Source organism: Solanum dulcamara, chromosome 7 (assembly GCF_947179165.1).
Source record: "Solanum dulcamara chromosome 7, daSolDulc1.2, whole genome shotgun sequence".
In the NCBI taxonomy this organism is placed as follows: Eukaryota; Viridiplantae; Streptophyta; class Magnoliopsida; order Solanales; family Solanaceae; genus Solanum; species Solanum dulcamara.
In genome coordinates, this window is record NC_077243.1 from 316,163 (window position 1) to 337,700 (window position 21,538).

At 36.5% G+C, this 21,538-nt stretch overlaps 1 protein-coding gene across 1 annotated transcript; it reads left to right on the plus strand.

Moving 5' to 3' along the window:
- The first annotated feature begins 2,401 nt into the window (after positions 1-2,401).
- LOC129895850 (mannosyl-oligosaccharide 1,2-alpha-mannosidase MNS1-like) lies at positions 2,402-21,434 on the plus strand. The gene is made up of 14 exons (XM_055971622.1): positions 2,402-2,642; positions 3,761-3,808; positions 5,075-5,269; positions 7,398-7,510; positions 8,128-8,193; positions 8,308-8,479; positions 8,983-9,072; positions 16,549-16,673; positions 16,860-16,925; positions 18,490-18,598; positions 18,696-18,794; positions 19,410-19,490; positions 19,595-19,765; positions 20,779-21,434. Exons 1-14 carry the CDS (start codon positions 2,490-2,492, stop codon positions 21,028-21,030), a joined length of 1,740 nt encoding a protein of 579 aa, XP_055827597.1. The 5' UTR covers positions 2,402-2,489; the 3' UTR covers positions 21,031-21,434.
- Positions 21,435-21,538: the final 104 nt, after the last annotated feature.

The window sequence follows — 21,538 nt, forward strand, 5'->3', positions numbered from 1 at the left end:
ATTAATTATCAAACGTCATAGACGTAGTTAGGATTTCAACTTGAAAGGTTCTGAAATTTAAATAATAATAATAATAATTGAGTTCTAAATTTAATAATTATACATATTTAATGAATTTATTAAAACAAATATATTGTTTAAGCAAAACCTTTTGAGTTTGGCCAATCCCGTGTGCGGGTTACTAGCTCCGCCCTGCCAAACATATCAATAATTTATTATAAAAACTAGTGATACGCTCTGTATCAGTGTACCAATTCACTTTATATTTGTTCGCTTTGTATCGATTTTCTATATCAGAGTGAATCAATACCGAATGAATAAATACAATCCCAAGCAAACTGATAAGCAAAACAAATAAAATTCAAACTCTTAATATTTATTTTATTTCTTAAAACTCTTGCTTTTTAAGGTAAATACATAACATATATTTAGGTAATTTTTCTAACTATGTAAAATATATAATTTCCTTTAATTATATATATTTACCTTAATAGGGCATAAAAATCTCAATTTTTTTTTTATAGTTTGTTTGATCAAGGTTTTGAGAGGTCAAAATTATTTATTTTACCAGGGTATTTGTTCAAGCTTTTAGAATTTGGAGAAAACAAGTGCTTCTGTAAAAGTAACAGAAGTTGTTTTTCAAAAAATAATTTTTTTCCTCTAAAAACACTTTTTTTTGAAAATTACTTTTTGAGTTATACACTAAATTTTTTTTAACCAAACACTAATTACTGCTCAAAAATATTTTTTCAACCTTATTAGACAAATACAAATTAGAATACATTTTCTTTAGAAAATAATTTTTAAAATAAGCTTATTTTTAGACTTTGGCCAAACATGGCATTGACATTATTTAAGAGCATTTTAGGCATTCTCAAAAGTATTTACCAAGTATTAACGTTTGGTTGTAGTGTATATTAGGTGGGATTTTTTTTGGTGTTCATATTTACTTATCATATACACAAAAATTATTGTATTTGTATTATTATCATCTTTTTGACAATAGTCATTATAGTGAATTCACTTGACAATAAATATTGTATTTGTATCTAGTACTTGTATCGATTATTTTAAAAAATAAATGATACAATCAATTACAAATACAAAACTATGAAAAAATACAAATGATGGTGCGAATAAAAATACAAAAATAAAATTTTGAAGTCATCCCAACCACTGTTGAAACCATCGGAACAAGCCGAATGTGCTAATGTTGTTGGCGACTGGACAATTCCACTCACCATTATCTTTTCCTCAACTGCTTACACCCCCAAATCACGACTTGGCCATTGAAAATAATGAAACGTCACTTACAGATCCGACCAAAATGGTGGAGAGAGTAAAAATGAGAGAGAGATTAACAATTGTCGAATACAACAATGAAAGATAAGAAAAAAACATATTGATATTAACCAAAATACAATTACTGATAATATTGGTTACCTGACCACATAAATCTCGATAAATACCTATCAAATAGGAAGTTACATGATTCAATGAGATTCTGATTGAAATCTTTTATATGATTTTTTTTTTCAAAAAAAGAAGAAGAGGAAGAATCTAGAAGCTGGGATAAGTGAAAAAGAATATAATGAATAAAGAGAAGCATGAATGAATAGAAAAAGAGAGTGGGGTTGAAGGGGAATATACCATGTATTTTAGGAGGATAATTATAAATATATAATTTGCTATTAAAATAAATATTGCTTTATTATAATATTTTTAAACTATAACCAAAGTTGGAATTTTTGGTTAGATACATAGAGGCCGTTTAGATTGACTTATAAGAGCCTGTTTGGATAGGCTTTAAGTTGGTCAAAATCAACTTAAAGCCTTTTTTTAGCTTTTGAGCGTGTTTGCCTAATGCTAACTTTAAGCCATAAAGTTCTTAAAACAGTCAAAAATGAAAAGTTAGGATTCCTAATTTTTTTCCCTAAGTGCTTAAAGTCATTTTCTTTGACCATGAAAATTACTTTTATATTCCTTATATTTTAACTAAATTCCCAAACTACCTTTTTTATTCTTTTAACCCTAAAATTCACATCATTTTCCTCATTTAAGCACTTTTATCCAAACACTCAACTGCTTATTTATAAAAATAACTTTCAGCACTTCAAACATAAAAGTTACTTTTTTTAAGCCCATCCAAACGGGCTCTAAATTGCTTATAAGCTGTTTTAAGTTTTTTTAGTATTTGACTGGTCAATTTAACGTCATTTTATACTTAAAATAAGTCCCAATAAATAATTGAGTTTATTTGGATAAAAGTAGTTTATAAATTAAAAACAGCTTATAAATCAAAAAAAATAAATTAATCTGCATTTTTTTTAACTTATAAACAATTTTTAATTTATAAACTGTTTAAAATAATTCAATCTACTCAATTTTTCCTTTATTTACTGTGTAGATATAAGTCCAGTGACTTCTTGGTCGTTGGTTCCCCCAAAACTCAATCGATTCACTCTGCATCGATCGATCTGCACTTTGGAATGGCGAGGAGTAGATCGTCTTCCACTATATGGCGCTACATAAATCCGGCTTACTATTTGAAGCGACCTAAGCGCCTCGCCTTGCTCTTCATTGCTTTTGTTTTTGCAACCTTCTTCTTTTGGGATCGTCAAACTTTACTCCGTGATCATCAGGTTCCTCTTATTCTTTCTTCAATTTTCGTTCAACAATCTGTGATCTTTACTTATGATACAACTATGTACTTGGAGATTTTTTATGCTCCTATGATCGAATTGAAGTAATTGATGACATCCACTACAAAGTGCTAACAACATATTATGCCAACTAAAAAGGTTTAAAATATCATACCCGTGAATGAGAGTCGATGCCCCATCAAAACATCTATTTTTATGTGACGTGAGCTTTTATCTGTTTTACTACTCCCCCCATACTGATTTTCCCTTCCCCCCTCACTGTTGATACTGTTTGGGATTTTTGAGATTGAGATTGAGATTAGTTGTTGTTGTTAATATTGAAAAGACACAGCGGGTCTGACAAGTCTTTAGCAAGTCCTTCTGTCCAATCAAGTATCCATCCCTCACGCTTGGGTTTAAGTTCATCATAGGAAAGGCTACGGGAACTTGAGACATCAGTCTCATGTGTCTTTTAGTTAAAGGGATCTTTCAGATTCCTTTGATGGTTGGACTGAGGTGGTGGTTAAAATAGAATTCACGCGCTAGGTTTCTCATTTATGCCTCATTTTCATGTACTCTCCGGATGTTAAGTTGCCAGCTTTTAGTGGTACACAACATATGGTGCGAACTTTTTGTCTCCTCTGATCTGATAAGTTTTCACATTCCTTGGAAAGAAGAAAAAAAGAGATTTTCGCTGATTATTGAAGATCAGTGTGGATAAATGTGATTTAGGGGATTTCAAGTTTCTAAATGAGCTGTTGGAGTTGGGTTAAGTGGGCCTCTTTTTTTCTTTTTTCTTTTCTTTTTCCTTTCCCATTCTTCTTTTGTGAACTGTTTATTTGCTAGTTCTAACCTCTCTGAATGTTATCTTTTATTACTTTAAAACGCTGCTAAAAGGAACCAAAAAAGAAGTTAGCCTCTACTGGCATTCTGTTGTATTGGTAGACTTATTGCCTGGATATTTCAGAAGTTCTCTTGATTGCCATTTTCCCACTCTGTTGGGGGCCCAAGTGAGCAGCTGTCAGGACACGAGTCACAATATGTCTACTCTTTTTCTTGAACATTCTGAAAAATTTCTTTCAGTGAAGTGACCTGAACTTTTTTTTTTTTTTTTGCAGGAAGAGATCTCTAAGTTGAAAGAAGAAGTGATACACTTGCGGAATCTGGTAAGTGATTTTAACTTTCTTCGCTGAATTTTCTATAGCTGTGGAATTTTTAAGTTAAATAATCAGCCTACTATTTTTGGTTCTTTTGTGGCTGCCATCCTTCTTCTTGCCTTGTTGGGGAATTGGTATCATAGAGCATCTTTTGATACATGCCAGTACAAGCTGCAATTACACGAACTACCTCCTGTGCTTCCTTTTTCAAATTAAATGAGGTTAAGAATCTGGTTAACTACTTATAGTGGAATAGTCGGATAAACTTACTAATTCGTGTTAGATTTAACATCTCCGTGTTAATATAGGAAAGTATTAATGCCTAGAGGGATTTATATGGCCAGTTTGGTTATGAAGCCTGAATTTGGTTTGCTTAACGAAGAGTTTCCGTCTACTACCTTTTCACTGAGCTTAATACCTCAATTTGCTTAACTTCGTTCAGGGCTGTACTTCCAGTGCCCAACACTTAATTTGGTAAGCTTAGTGAAGATTGTCGTTGTACTATCTCTGAATTGGCTTGGATTTTGAAATATTTTGCCTAAAGCTTAGGACCATCCTACCAAGTTTAGATATTATAGGAAATGAACAAAAGCAGAAAAAATAGAGTTAGGATCCAGAAAACATAAAAGGAAATCAAGTAAATTAGTCTAAAGAAGGAGATACATTTGACTGAGCTCTAAGCAGGATGAAAAGATTTGCAGATGAAGTACTGACCAAGCAAGATATGATGGATGTGAGTTTGAGTCAAGCTATTGCAACTCACCTATGGTGCACCACAAATCTGCGCCTTTTGTGCTATTCCCTTAGCATTAAAGGGAAGTATGACATTGGGTGGAAAAACGTTCTAGCCGAGGCATGGGGAGTGGCTTTGTCTTTGGCGTTAAGGAGGACTGGAGCAGTATGCAAGAAAACTTGAGACTACCAACATCAATGGCTTAAAATGATGCTCCAAAATAATGCACACACATAACACATATATGTGTCTCTGTTTGATGTAACTTCACAAACATATCTATGTGCTATGTACTTCTTTTCTTCTGTTTCTTGTTTGTCTAGAAGTTTGGTGATTCGGTTTACATTTCTGGAAAAAGAAATACAAAGAATGAATATAATTAGTTACGTTTCAGTATGAAAAATATATAGCCAGTCATGCCAGTGCTATTTTCATGTTTGCTTTCTTCTCTGTCTATCTATCTTCTGTTATTTGCAGTGAAGCATTCAAGCTTTTGATTTTAAACGCTCAACTTGTTTGTATTTATTCTGGATACATTGTAGCTGGAAGAATTGAAGAGTGGTGGAGACCTGTCAGTTGAAAAAAAGAAAAATAGCGGCGAAGGTGGTCAGACGGTGAAGAATATGGACTCACCAGATAATATCCTCGATGCTCAGCGAAGAGAGAAAGTGAAAGATGCTATGCTTCATGCTTGGAGCTCTTATGAAAAATATGCATGGGGCCATGATGAACTACAGGTTCGGATGTTACTTCTAATAAGTTATTTTTTAAGTTGTTAATGTTGCCGTTTTTTGTTGTATATTGCGATTTCACAATCAGATCATTGGCGGAGGCATAAAAAAAGGCAGCCGATGCACTCTTGCTAGGTGCTTGTCCAAGGAAGGAAATTCCAAAAAAACTGTAGTTGTTGATTGATGTTCTCCATTACCTCTTCTTTTCTCAGTTTTTTGAGCTTCCAAAGTGCTATACCTTCTGTTGACTAGATAATTGTGAGACTCCTACTTTTTCAATTACAATATTCTGTAGGTTAGTTTACAGCAGCAACAACTACTACACCTCAAAAATATGAATTATCATGATATCCTTTGCTCTATTTGGGCTCCTTTCACTTCAACGTTCAATAATTTGAGGCTTTCTAACAGTAGAGATTCTCTACCGTTCCTACTATCATACAGATTAAATTTTTTGTTTGTGTTATGTTTTTACTGAAACAGCCTCTCTACCTTCAAGAGGTAGAGGTAAGGTCTGCGTACGCTCTACCCTCCCTAGACCCCCACTTAGTGGAATTTCATTGGGTATGTTGTTGTTATGTTTTTACTCATTCCATCCCATTTTATGCGACTGCTGGGTACAAAATATATGAAATAAGGAAAGACTTTTTACACGTAATATGAATATATACAACTTACCAAAATTACCTTTACTATTAACAAATTAATTTTTTTGGTAAGGTAAATAGTGGGAAGAAAATTTCCTGTATACAACAGGTATTCCAAAAGTAGAGAAACTACATCAAAACATGATTCTCTACGAAACCACCCAATCCTCTATACAAGTAGGAAAGATTTAGGGTATACCAAAAAGCAATCAGAGAAAAAACGCTATTCCTTAAATGTACAAAATCATTTTCGATTCCCACAAAAACTCTTCTATTTCTCTCTCCATCGACCTAAATGAGGGCTAGTGGAGCAATCTTCCATGCCTTTTGTCTTCTACGTCTATGTCTTCCAGCCCAACTGTGTAACATCTCTAACAATACTTGACATCACCCATTGCACACCAAAATAATTCAAGACCACCCTCCAGAAGCTCGATGCGACTTCACAATGCACCAAGAGATGTTCAACTTCTTCACCTAAGCATTTGCACATATAACACCAATTAACATAAGTAATATTTCTCTTCCTCAAATTTTGGCTGTCAGAATCGCTCCCCTTACTGCAATCCATATAAAGAAACACACCTTTTTAGGCGCCCGATGAATCCAAATTGAAAGTTGTGGAAAGTGTCTCTCACAAGCAAGATCTGATGGAGAGATTTGACCATGAACATACCATTGCTTCTTAAATGCCCACCTTTATGAGTAAAAAAGGTTGAACCTGACGTAAAGTAGCTCCAGCAACCTTTGAAACTCTTCCGTCTCTGGTCTTGTAGATTTCTCTTGAATGTGAGGTCCCAAAGTACTACTCCTTTGTGCTCCCCATGAATCTGGTCCCAAAATAATTCAATCATATATCCCCCATTTTTCTTCCCACACACTTCTCACCCAACTGCGAAGTTATATTTCTCAAAAGAGGCCTGCTTTATGTTGCACCTTTCTGTTATCGATAAAGTCATCTAGCTGTTCATGAAAAGATAGACTTGGATATTGATAAACATTTTTTTCTATCCACCTTTGCTGCTACTTTTGTTAAGAACTATATGTATATGAATTTTTGTTCAAAAAAGAACTATATGTATATGAAATAGTCACTTCTCTTACTTCCCTTGAAGTCTAAGATGCAACTGACTTTTGTAATTTGCATAATCAGCACTTTCTTTGGTGATATGATGTAACCAAAAGAAATATTTACCTATAGAGGGAAATAGTATCGCCTTGCATGCAATCTTAGTTTACTCTCTCTCCCTCTCTTTGTTTTGATCATGAACTATAATTTATTTGAAAATCAGAAAGGATGTGATTGCATGAAATCTGTTGGACGTATCCTTATTATTTTGTTCATAATTGAATATATTTAGGAGTTGAAACTTGCCTTGATACTGCAGTTTGTTTCTGCTGTGTGCTTTTCGTACTTCATACACTGCTTCTTTACTGCACTTCTGTAAAAATTACTTAACTAATATGCTGAAAATATCCAATACCAGCCGCAAACAAAGAATGGTGTTGACAGTTTTGGTGGTCTTGGAGCAACCTTGATAGATTCTCTTGACACACTATATATCATGGGCTTGGATGAGCAGTTTCAGAGAGCTAGAGAGTGAGTTTGTTCCCTTGCCTCCTCTAGAATCATCTTTCTTTTCCTATATAGCTAGGAACCAGCATCACCTCTGGTAATCAGATTTAAGAATATTGTAATTTTGTGATTGTTCTTGCTTGTACAATTGTGACTTATCAGCTGTACACTACAAGCAGGACAATTTTCTCTGTATTACTTGTAATCCTTGTTTTGTCATCAAACGAGAAAATGTTCAACTAAAATATAGTGAAAATTGTCAAAAGCAAGGTACCGTGTGTTGTCACTATGTTAAAGTTAAAATGCATCTGCAATTGGTCGAGATTTGTCAATTTTCCATTTACCTTCCCATTCCACCCCTTTTCCCTTGTTTTGCTTGCCTTTTCTTTTATCTATGGATTTGATGCCTTGCATCTTGACCTTTGCCAAATCTTGAAGTGTTAATTTCATCACTTCCATTTTCCTTAAGCATATTTGCTTTAATCTATGGATTTGTTTTTGCAAATTATGCAGTATGTAAGGTATATAACTTTCCATATGTAATTGTTTCCAATGAACTATTCCACGTAGCACACTGTGTATGTTGTTGTTGTCGAACTATTCCACAGGGCTAACATTGGCTAATAATTTACTGATGACAGATGGGTTGCAAACTCCTTGGATTTCAACAAGAACTATGATGCAAGTGTTTTTGAGACAACCATAAGGTTGCTTTATAAGGTTTAATATGAGTTTTTAATGAGTTGTCCTTATCCTTCGGCGGCTTCAATAATATGGAAATATGATTCTCATTTGGTTAATTATGTTTTTCAACCACTCAGGGTTGTAGGTGGGCTTCTTAGTACATATGATCTATCTGGTGATAAGCTTTTCCTTGATAAGGCTCAAGACATTGCTGACAGATTGTTGCCTGCATGGAATACAGAATCTGGCATCCCTTACAACATTATCAACTTGGCTCATGGGAATGCACATAACCCTGGGTGGACAGGGGTAAGCTTGAACTTTAATAAATGGCACCTAAGTCCCCTTGTGATATTACTACAATTCTCCTGGCAAGAGGATGGAGGGATCAGTTATCCCCAAAAAGGAAGGGAGGGTGGGTGTGATTAGTACTGTATGTGACAAGTTATAAGATTTGGTCTTCTGATTCTTATGTTCTATGAAGATTGTGGAGGGAACTTGACATAGGAGAAGAGTATCTTTCTATTGGAAGGTGCTTGAACGAAGGAGTTTCTTGAAGTTTCCTTTTAATATGCTCAAAGAACAATTAGTTTGCTTCTCTTCGTATTTCCGCTCTCCTCCCTGCATTCACCTATCCTCTTTCTTTTCAAGAACTTGTATTCTTTCCCTTCGTGCAAAGCACATTGACTGATCTGATAGTGATCTTCTTGTCTGCACATGTCACATATTTCTTATAGTTGCGGAAACATGTATTTTCCAGGGGGTGGTTTGTGAGTTTATTTTTGTGAAATTATGTTGCTCTTTGCTCTCAGGGTGATAGTATCCTGGCAGATTCTGGTACTGAGCAGCTTGAGTTTATTGCTCTTTCACAGAGGACAGGAGACCGAAAATATCAACAAAAGGTATGCCTGCGAATTTTAAAAAAAATACTAATTAATTCATGTTCTCAAAGAACTACAACTTGAAACTATGATATGAAAATTGGTACCGCGTTAACTGATTAAGCTACAGATCGAATTGCTTTTTTCTTTTATTGAATTGATCCCTCCAGAACAAAATTCACTTGATTGATACATGTGCATATACCTAGCAATTCATACATAGTGTTCGGAATGCGAATTCACCTATCGAATTTTAATATCAGAATAGCGGATATAGTCATGATTCAATAGGTCAGGTCCAGGAAGCTGTCTAGATGGAAGGCTCAATATCTTTCATTAGGAGGAAGATTGATTCTTATAAACTCTGTTCTCGACTCTATACCCACTTATGTGATGTCCTTATTCCCAATTCCAGTAAAAGTAGTGGAACAATTGGACAAGTTAAGGAGAAATTTTCTATGGCAAGGTAACAAGGAAGCAAAAGGCTATAGTTTAGTTAATGGGAGGACTGCACTCCTTAGCAAAGACAGAGGGGGGCCTGGGAATTAGAAATTTGAGATTGCAAAATGAAAGTCTGCTGAAAAAGTGGTTGTGGGGGTACACTTTGGAGGGAAATGCTCTCTGAAAAGAGGTGATTAAAGCTAAGTATGGTGAGCTAAGCCCCTGGTGTACAGAGAACACAGTTGAACTTTGTGGTGTGGGAGTATGGAGAACAATCAGAAGTTTGTGGCCACAAATGGAGGCAGACCTATTTATCAAAGTGGGAAGTGGCCGTAAAACTAAATTTTGGAAGGATATCTGGATAGAACAATCCCCTCTTAGGGATCTCTTCCCAGATCTCTTTCAAATCTGTGAGAACCCTGATGCTAATGTAAGTGATTGTTGGACAGAACAAGGATGGGATTTAGTTTTCAGAAGATTTCTCAATGATTGGGAGGTGGAAAGGGTTACAGATTTACTCGGGAAGTTAGGTGGAATGAGTATAGACACAAATGCCACAGACAGGATGCTGTGGAAGCATAAAAAAATGATCTATAGGAGGATTATAAAGCAGGGAAATGCTCCCAGGCACTTTTTTCGATGCAATGACTTAGGAAGTTTTTCTGGTCAGTGCTGCCCACTCCGGTGATCCTTCTGATCACTGGAAAACAACCTTCCACATTTCCTCTCTCCTATCCCTAACATCTCTTTCTTTTCTCTCTTCCCTTCTTCTTCTCTGGTTTATCTATGGGGAAACAAACATTTTTTATCTCTGGGGATAAATCTTTCGAACTAATTAGCATTGGGGATTCTCAGATTAAATGGTATTCTCTCATTGAAAGAAGCAACTGATTCACCAGCAGAATCAATCTCGATGAGAAAAACTTAAGATGGTTTTGCAACGCTTTGAAGCAAGCATCAAAGGGAGTGAGGGGTCTATACAGAAGATGGGGAAGATCTCAACAACAATTCCTTTACAGGGTCTATCAAAATTACAGCATCTATGGAAGATTTTTAAGACTAGAAGTGTGGCAAGGCCAAAGGAAATCAGCTGTGATCATTCCGGAGTTGGAGTACAACAGCGGTTGGGTGGGTATCGCTGACAAAATCCTCCGATTTTTGGGAAACCCCACCTTTAATGTCCCATTCCGTCCAGCTTCTCCTTTGAAGAAATCATTCTGTGATGCTGCAAAAATTGAAGAATGGCCGAAAAAGACATCAAAGTTGGGTGAAACAGAGCATCCCCTTTCCAAGTGCCTGATTGGCGTCTTCAACTATCCCTTCAACATCAGCCCCAACACAGAAACCATTCAAAAGTGAGCAGATGGAACATTAGTGCTGGGCTCAAAGTAACCCTTGTGCATCATAATTGGTTTCTATTCGAATTTCCTTCTAGGCATGAGGCGATGAGGATAATAACAAGGTATTGGTTCTGGAAAGGGAGACATCTTTCCCTTCAATGGTGGACTACAGATTTTGTCACAACATCAGAGTCTAATAGGCCGGAAAATATATGGGTCAAAGCTTTTGGAGTCCCTCTCAATGCTTGGACCTCGACAACCTTCAAATCCATCGGGGAACAGTGCGGTGGTTTTATTGGAGAAGACGAAGATAGAAGAAATAGGAATCATCTTCTTTGGGCTCGAATATGCGTCAGAAACTCCGGCAAGGACATTCCGACAAGGGTCAGAATTGATCTGGGGGGTTTGAATTTTGAAATTGCAATTGTCTCAGAGTGTCGGTCCAAGCCAATATCCTCTGGTTCTTGTGGGGAACCACTGTTAGCAGACATATTTGAGATTTCACGTGCTACCAGGGCTGGTAGACAGGAGAAGGGGCCCACACGTGCAGACAGATGTCACGTGAGAGACACAAATTTAAGGTTTAATGAGCCAGCAAAACCTAAAAACAATATAAAAGCTCAAACCCTAAATTTTAAAGGGAAAGGGGTTTTGGGCTCATTTAATGCTCATTCTACAAAAGGCCCACATCAGAGAAGGCAAAGGAGAAGGCCCAATTTTTATCCCTCCCGGAAAGCTAATGGAATTAACGTTGACCCATTTTTATAGAATGGTTCCTCCTTTGAACAAAGGAATTTCTTCGACCCTTTGACTGCAGAACTTCATGCGATTAATTGCATGACAACAAAAGAAAAGGGAGAGCCCTCCTTCTCCCAATTTGATGCAGATTCCATGCATGCCACATCAAGGAGAATCTGATATGGAATCAGACCTCTCCTTGAACTCTTTCAATGATTTTCTTCCCCTTCCATGGCACGATAGAGTAGACCTCTGCATGAAATGGTGGACAAGCCTTCAGTGATAGAAACGTCCAGATGGTCTAAAATTATGATGGTCAAAGCCTGCAAAGCATTCGGGATCAATGCAACAGGCTTTAAACACGATATCCTCGATATTGTATTAAGAATGGAGGAGAGACGAAAGACTCTATTGCTGGCTCAACAACAACAAGAGGTTGGGAGCAATACGACTGCAAGTCCTAAAAAGGGGAGAAGTAAAGGGAATCAGAACTTAAGAAGTTGACATGGGGGCTTCAGGATAACAATGACAGAAAGGGTAGGGGCAGGTCGCAAAGCTCTCACTCCAGATGAAGATAAAAATACTTAGTTGGAATGTGCAGGGCCTCAATGGTAGGAATAAAAGAACAGTGGAGTCACTAATTCGAAACTGGAGAGTCGATTTTGTTTGCTTACAAGAGACAAAAATTGGGGACTGGAATAACTCTTTGTCTAGTCAAATTTGGGGAAGCAGATGGGCTTCGTGGGCTGAACTTAAGGCTAATGGGAGCAAGGGGGGAATTATAGTATTGTGGGATAGGAGGTTGTTGAATTGTGTAGACACTCAACATGGAATATATTCAATTACTTGCAGATTTGAAAGCTTAACTGAGGACTTGAAATGGGCACTCACAGGGATACATGGTCCACACTCTAATCCGGAAAGAGTGGAATTTTGGCATGAACTAGCAGCGGTCAGAGGTTTATGGTCAGATCAATGGGTAATTACGGAAGATTTCAATGTTTATAGATATGAAAATGAAAGATTTAATTGCTCCAGAAGATTCCTAGCAATGAGTGATTTTTCCAACATTATTTTGGAGCTGGACTTAATTGACCCTCCTAGTTGGAGCTCAATTCACTTGGTCCAGAGGTGAAAACCACACTCAGGTCTCTAGAATTGACAGGTTCTTATACTCAAATGAATGGAGCGATGCCTTCAAGGATGTGAAGCAGTCAGCAATGCCCAGAGCAATTTCAGACCACAAACCTATTGTCCTGGAATGTGGTGATTGGGTACCAAATCCTTCTTACTTCAAATTCGAAAACCTGTGGCTCAAGTATGAAGGTTTTATGGATATGGTTAAGGAATGGTGGCAATCATATTCTATTCTTGGTTCTCCAGATTTTATTTTTAATGAGGTTCTAGATTGGAGAATCAAAAGTGGTGAACCAGGTCTTCTGTGCAAATTAGACATTGAAAAGGCTTTTGACCTATTAAGTTGTCCCTTCCTCATTGAAATCCTAAGACAAATGGGATTCGGAGCTAGGTGTATAAGGTGGATAAAATTTTGTATTTCAACTGTGAAATACTCTGTACTGGTTAATAGAAATTCTGTAGGTTTCTTCTCCCCTGGTAAGGGCTTAAGGCAAGGGGACCCTCTCTCCCCTTTCCTTTTCATTTTGGCAATGGAAGGTCTCACTCAGATGCTATGTAAAGCAAAGGAGCTTCAGTGGATAAAAGGTTTTCAGGTGGGCAGTAATCCAATTGACTCAATCAGTGTTACACATCTTCTATATGCAGATGACACATTGATATTCTGCGATGTTGAGAGATCTTAAGTCATAAATCTCAACCTTATTCTGCTCCTCTATGAAGCTTTAACAGGCCTTCACATTTACATGCTCAAGAACACTATCTATCTGGTCAATGATGTTCAAAATTTGGAGGTATAGCAGAAGCTCTAAGCTGCAGAATTGGTGCCTTACCCACGACATACCTTGGGCTGCCTTTGGGTGCGAATTTTAAATCCACCGGAATCTGGAATGGAGTGATAGAAAGAATGGAAAAAAGGCTTGCAACATGGAAAATGCAATACCTATCCATGGGGGGAAGGTTGACTTTGATAAGTAGTGTGCTCGACAACATTCCAACCTACATTATGTCATTATATCCTATGCCAGCCCCGGTCTTAAAGCAACTGAACTGTTTAAGAAGGAGATTTTTGTGGGAAAGCCGCAATGAGACTCACAAATTCTCTTTGGTGAAATGACCCATTGTCACCCAACCAAAAGTTACTGGAGGACTTGGCATCAGGAATCTTAAACTACATAACCAAAGCTTGCTAATGAAATGGTTGTGGAGGTATGGACAGCCAGATGCAGTTTACTGGAAAAAGGTCATTAAAGCCAAATTTGGAGCTCAGAATCACTGGAGTCCAAAGGAAAGCACAGATCCTCATGGTGTTAGCCCCTGGAAACATATCAGCAACTTACATCAGGCCCTATTTCAGAACATATCCTTTAAAGTTGGAAATGGTTTGAATGTGAAATTCTGGAGAGATAGGTGGATTGGTAATGAAACACTTAAGGACTCTTATCCTGGTTTATTCCTTATTGCTAGCAACCAGGATTCATCTGTGGCTCAAAATAGAGAGGACAACATATGGAGGCCTTTACTAAGAAGAAACCTAAGTGACTGAGAGATCATTGATCTGATAACTCTCCTAGCCACTTTGGAGACTTTCACATTGACAGATCAAGTACCAGATAAGCTCTTATGGGGAAGCTCAAAGGAAGGGAAGTTCATAGTCAAAGAACGTTACAATGTTTTGTCTTCTTTAAATGGTGTGCTTGAGAAAAGTCCCTGGAAACATATCTGGAGAACCAAAATGCCACTCAAAGTCTCTTGCTTTACCTAGACAGCTCTCAGGGAAGCAATTTTAACTCAAGACAACCTCCGTAAAAGGAAAATTGCTCTAGTTAACAGATGTTATCTATGCCATCAAAGCCTAGAGAGTGTCAATCACTTACTTCTTCACTGCTCTCTTACTTCTGAAATCTGGAATTTTTTCCTATCTATTTTGGACTATCTTGGAACCTCCCTCGGACCATCAAGGAAGCTTACACTAGCTGGATTTTTTGGAGAGGTTACAAAACCATCACGAAGGTCTGGGAAATGATACCTCCCAGTCATCTTTTGGGTTGTGTGGAACGAAACCGTAGGTGTTTTGATGGGATATCAACTCCAACTCAAGCCCTGAAAGCTAGATGCTTAGTTGTTTTGTTTAGCTGGAATTTTCTTACTCCTGTTAATATCATGGACAGTTTTTTGGACTTTGTTAGCTCCATGGTACTGGTATAGGTTTTTTGTAATAGGGGCTAACAGGTTGTTTTTTGCTTCAAAAGCCTACTGGCTTCTGCTTTTGTAATTTGGCACCTTCCAGTTGCCATATATCAATGACAACATCTTACTTCATCTAAAAGAAAAAAAGATGGTCTTTACTCAGTTAGCAGTGCCTACAGAAGAGGTCTCCAACTGATGGCTGGAGATCCAAAGCATCAATGGAACTATTTCTGGAAGGGGGACATTCCTACAAAAGTGAAATGCTTCACTTGGCTAGTGATAAAGAGGGCTTGTTTAATGCAGGAAGTACTACAGAAGAAGGGTAGACAATTGGTCCCCAGATGTTTTTTGTGTAATTTGACAGGAGAAACAAACAACCACCTTTTCTTGCATTGTAATTTTACCAAGCAAGTCTGAAATTTGTTCCTTAGCATTTCAACCTTGAATTGGACAATGCCAGAACATACATCAGAGCTGTTAAAGAGCCGGGTAAGGAGAGGAGGCAGCAAGAGTCAGAGGAGATGGTGGAGGTTAATACCATCATGTATATGGTGGTCAGTTTGGATGGAAAGGAATGGTAGATGTTTTGAAGATAGATCCAATTCCATACACAAGGTCAAATGGAATTGTCTAGTATCTTTACTTTTTTGGTGGAAACAGTTATGTATAGTAGATATAGATCAGATTGTAGATTTGATAGGAAGCTTGTAATTGACACTGTTTGGTGGTGGCCAGCATGCCTTTAATGCTGAAGAATACAATTTTACCATTTTCAAAAAAAATAAAAATAGGTCAGGTCCAGTTACTTTTTCTTTTGTTGATTTCTTGCCTTTCTAATCGATTTGGTTGGTATAATGGAAAATAGGAATATTTGGTGATTCAAGAAGTGGCTTTTCATTATTCCTAAATTCATACTATTGAACATTGACTAAATAAATGTTCAACTTTATAACTGAGTATAATTATAATGTATTATCCAGTTAGTTACTTTTGTTTTTATTACAAACAAAAATACAATTCTCGAGTTACTTTTGTTTTTATTACAAACAAAAATACAATTCTCCCATCAAAATATGAATACTAGATTGGGGTTTTACAAAGACCCTTATCGGTTTTGAACCGATGACTTACGCCTTACCATGTCGTTACTCTACCGTTGAATTAAAAGGGCTTTTTTATTTAATTCCGGAATTATTCACTATGTGAATAAAATATCTATATGTACATATATTATAAACTTATGTAATACCCACCAAGTATGTGCAGTAGATACGTAGTGTCTAGTGGCTCATTGTTGAATAATAAAATGGATTTACCTAGGAAGTCTAGTGGACAGTCTCCTCGGGTGATTGTTGAAATGTGTGACAATCTCATTTAAAAATTTTCTGAAAGAGCATGCTATTATTATTTAATTATATTCTCACCATGCCCCTTCACGCGCGGGCCTGACTCTTTCTTTTTTTCGTGATCCAAGCACGTAGAGTTTTTTTGATAATGGGTGACGGTTTGTATTTGATCTTAGATCTCCACCTGCTTTGATACCATGTTGAAGTGTGTGACTATCTCATCTAAAAGTTTAAGCTATTAGAAAGACCCCCCCTTTATATTTAATTATATTCTCAATAGTGATGAAAGGTGTATGTTCCTGTTTCAGGTGGAGAATGTTATCTTAGAACTTAATAGAACTTTTCCGGATGATGGTTTGCTTCCAATATACATTAATCCACATAAAGGCACAACATCATACTCAACTATAACATTTGGCGCAATGGGTGACAGGTAAATGACCTTCGTTTGTCCATTCCAGAATGATCCCTGTGAAAACCTGACTGAATAGGAGTATTTTTTCCCCAAAATAAAAAAAATAAAATGGAGGAGAGCCTTCGTTCTATACATTTGTGAATTGGCATATAGAGCTTGCACGTTTTCTTTTCATATAAAAAGTTAATTATTTTCTTGTTTCAGCTTTTATGAATATTTACTCAAGGTCTGGATACAAGGAAACAGAACTGCTGCTGTGAGTCATTATAGGTAAGCAGCTTAAGTTTACTTGTGTCTATTTTCACTCCAGATATTGTTGTCCTTTTAAAGTTTCAATTCAGTCCATCCGGTATTTCACTTGATGGTTCCTGTAGGTGTAAGTACATATATGAAATATGATGTCTCTGTGAATGCATGATTTTTTATTTTTTTTTGGATCAAGTAATAAAATTTTATGAACCAATGGGCAATGGCATTAGACATCCGCATACAAGGAGTATACCAAAAAGTAGAAAATCTTACAAAAAGATATGAACGGCATCCAGTTTTCTATACCTACAGGGATCTCATGGGTGCACCAAAAGGAAATCAGGGATACAAGGCTATTCCTTAGATGTACATAGTCCTTGGCTATACTATTAAAGCTCTCTTATTTCTTTCTCACCAAATAGTCCACATAATTGTTGTGATTACATGATATTGGACCTGAGTACAGCAGCAAATACACCTAAATCGAAGCAAGCAGGGACTTTTGATGATATTTCAGTCAGACCTGAATAAATGACTAATATTTTTTCTATCACTCTACAAGGTTTTATGGAAGCACATTGGATAAACGGGGAGTAGAATGCTTTATTCAGCAATGGCCTCAATACATATCATTATAACTCTAGTTATTAAAGTTGTTGCTCCCGTCGTTTCAATTTGTTTGTATTACTTTCCTTTTTAGTCTGTTTTAAAAAGAATGCCTTTTTCGGCAACTCTTTAATTCCAACTTTCCACGTGACATGTTTAAGACCACAAGATTAAAGAACATTTTGATATATGCTACATATCTTTAGTTTAACACCACTAGATTCAGAAGTGTTCTTTACTTTCTTGAACTTCGTGCCAAGTCAAAACCAAACAAAAAATTGAAACGGAGGGAGTACTAGTTTTATATCACTCTCCTAATACTGATCTTTCTACTTAGTGCAAAAGCTACCGCTTGAAGAGCGTGGCTTCACATATTGTAACAGTGCTTAGAAAATTTATCTTGCTGTTTACATTTAATATTTTGATCTTTTACATATTTATACTTTTTTTTCACATGTATTTATTTACTGGTTTCAAGCTTCAAAAACTTTTTATTAAGTTCCTTTACAAGCACATTACAGTAGTCAAAGTGACATAGCTGGAGTATTACACTTTGTTATGCTCCTTAGACTCTTCCTTTAATTGGAAGCTTGAAGTAAATTTTACGGGGGTTGAACTTGAAGTGTCAAATCTGAAGAGCATTGAGTACTATTGAAATCTGTTTTTAGTTGGTTGGTCTTTCCTTGAATCCTATCCTTTTCTGGTGCTAGGATGCAGAAGATGAAATTAGTTATAGTGAGAAGATTGTGCTATTATAAGTGCTTAGCTAGAACAAAAAGGGACCTCTGATGTGGAAAAGAATAAAGAAAGTTTGATACATATTAGCCTTTCTGAGACTTGATATGTTTTGAAAAATGAAATGATTTTTTTTTTTGAAACTGGTATATATGATTTTGTTTAACTTTCTTATATTTCTTTTACAAAGTTTTGCATTCCTGTGTGTTCCTCAATATAATTCTTTCACTAATTCTGCAAACAGGAAAATGTGGGAGACATCAATGAAAGGTCTTTTAAGCTTGGTGCGGAGGACGAACCCTTCATCTTTTGCATATCTTTGTGAGAAGATGGGAAGTTCTTTAAATGACAAGGTGATGTACAGGCTTTTGCATATATTTGGGGAGACCGAGATGTGTTAAGTTCTTGACTCTGTTTTATACTTTTATTTACCCTTTGGATTTTGTGCAGATGGATGAACTTGCATGCTTTGCTCCTGGAATGTTAGCTTTAGGATCATCTGGTTATAGCCCAAATGAGGCCCAGAAGTTCTTATCACTAGCTGAGGAGGTATTGTTAACTTACAGAGCATCACCTAGAGCACATCTAGCTCTAGGTTTAGTGAACCGTTATTTATTATTGGAATGAAATGGGTTAAGTAGAGCAAAACGGATAGAGGATTCACATAATCAACTCTTACTAGTTTGGGTTTATTTCTTGTAAATATGGCTTGGCACGGCCCTAGTGCTGTTTATTTTCTTTTTCAGTAATATACAAGTTACCATTCTCAAAAGAACTAGTTTGTGTTCGAGGTTTAGTAATTGATTAACTGATTTGAGAAGTGATCTCTGTTGAAGAAGTTTTAGGTTTTAGTTCAACTTTTGAGCATTAGCTATGGTGGGCTGTGGGCAATGCTCGCATACCACCGGATGTTCACTTTCATTGGCTGTTAAATTTGGCTGGGGTTGCTGAAGGGTGAAGTATGAGATAAGACCCAAATGTTAGTGACTCTTAAGTGTGCTTGCTTTCTATGATTTAACTTGCCTTTCACATCATAGGAATGCCCAGAGGATCGGTGGGCTCAATCTGTAGGAGCTTTTAATGAATACAGTGCTGTTTCTTGTTGTCAGAAAGTTCTAGTATTGCTTTTTTTATTTTGCTGAATATCCTAGTGTTCTCTTGCAGCTTGCTTGGACTTGCTATAACTTTTACCAGTCAACACCTACAAAATTGGCAGGAGAGAACTATTTTTTTAATGACGGCCAAGTCAGTGATTTCAGTTTAGTTCAGGATGATGTTTGTTTTTGTTGTTTGTTATGGTGATAAGTGATAACTTACTTTAATTGTTCTTCCTGTTTAATGCTCTTCAGGATATGAGTGTGGGCACATCATGGAACATATTAAGGCCAGAGACAGTTGAGTCACTGTTTTACCTCTGGCGTTTAACTGGAAACAAGACATACCAAGAGTGGGGTTGGAACATATTTCAAGCATTTGAAAAGAACTCAAGGATAGAGTCTGGATATGTTGGACTTAAAGATGTAAGAACAAACTCAATTCTTTTAAGTTTTAACTTTAGCTAGTATCTACTCCTCCATTATCTTCTTCCTTTAAATGCCTTCAAATACTGCATTTTTTATTCTGTTTCTGGACGTTAAGAAACTGCTGCTATTTCTCATGTTCTTTGCCAAAAACTTGTCTCACCTCGTGAAATACATTCTTTTTATTGGATTTAAATATTGATGATTGAGATGAACATACATGCATGCGATTTTTTATGCTATTGTTTGATAGAAAACCCACTTGTGGGATTATTGGGTATGTTGTTATATTGTTTGATAGAAAACCTGGTGCTCCTACTTGATGCTATTCTTTTGTAAACACCAGACTTTTACTGTACTTTAGCCACAGTCAGGTTTCAAATTTGATTTATTGAGCAACTATAATATTTAATGAAGAACGAAGTAACCAACCCTTGAAAAGGTTTACGTCTGCCAGCCCACCATCCATTACACAACTGTAAGCAAAGAGCAACATTGAACTAGCTGAGAACCCCTTTTTGTTTTCTTGCTGCCTCTGATCTTTATCTTCTCTCACTTGAAGCTCAAAATCAAAGCTACCCTATTTTATAGATGCTCTCAATATTTTTCGTTGCATCTTCTCCTATTTGAAGCTAAATTTATTGTCCTGGCACAGCTAGAACTTGACTCCATCCTTTTAGATCAATGTTTCTCCAGTTATGAAGGAAATTGTGAAGATAATAATGAAGTGGAGGGTTTTTGACATGCAAGGTGTTTAGTTTCTGAGATTGTAATTAAATTGTTGCAACTAACTTTAGCATGTATAATTGCCAACTTCTATCACGATGACGTGACTTCATGGTCAGCAGTCAAAAGTCATTGAGAACCTCTAGTACTCAGGGTTTTGTGCTTGTAATCATTAGTATGATTGCTTTTCCTGTTTTTTCAAAGGTTATCAATAAATTTGGTTGTGAAGATTTGGTTCATATATCATGTAGCATCTGTTTTAACACATTTTTGCTGGTTTTGCCCAGGTCAACACTGGTGTCAAAGATAATATGATGCAAAGCTTCTTTCTTGCCGAGACTCTTAAATATCTGTATCTTCTTTTTTCTCCCTCATCAGTTATCCCCCTAGATGAGTGGGTTTTCAATACAGAAGCCCACCCCATAAAAATTGTTACCCGGAATGATCGGGCAGTGAGTTCTGGAAGGTCAGGTGGAAGCCAAGAATCAGATAGGCAGTTGCGAACCAGGAAAGAAGGTCGATTTCGCGTTCATCATTAATCGAGCTGTTGATTAATTATAATGGGATCCACTCACCAAGAAAGTGCTAGCTAGCCTCATTAATCTTGCATTTGAGATGAAGGATCTGCCCTCTGTTAACTCCAGATTGGCTGGATTAATTGGATGTATTGCTTTACTTTGTAGTTTATAAAATGCTCTAACATGGAGCAATAGTTGTATGTAGCATAGCAATTTAGGTTCACCTCTTATATTGGGGTGTACTGTAGAGGACAACTTTTTTTTTTTTTTGGCCGGCGGCTCTACATTTTTGGGCTCGATGAGCAATTTGCTACTCTTACAATCTTTTTCCCTCGAGAGGGATTGGAGTTATCTCTTATATGTATCTGAATTTGTGAATGCAATATCTTTGCGACACTATATATCTAATACGTTTTTCTTAGTTACATGCCTCTGTCGTTAGGTTCAGCAAGTTTAATGATTAAACCTTTTTTTAACGATATCACATTTCTAGGTTTGGCTATGTTATGGTTTGTTATTCTGAACGACT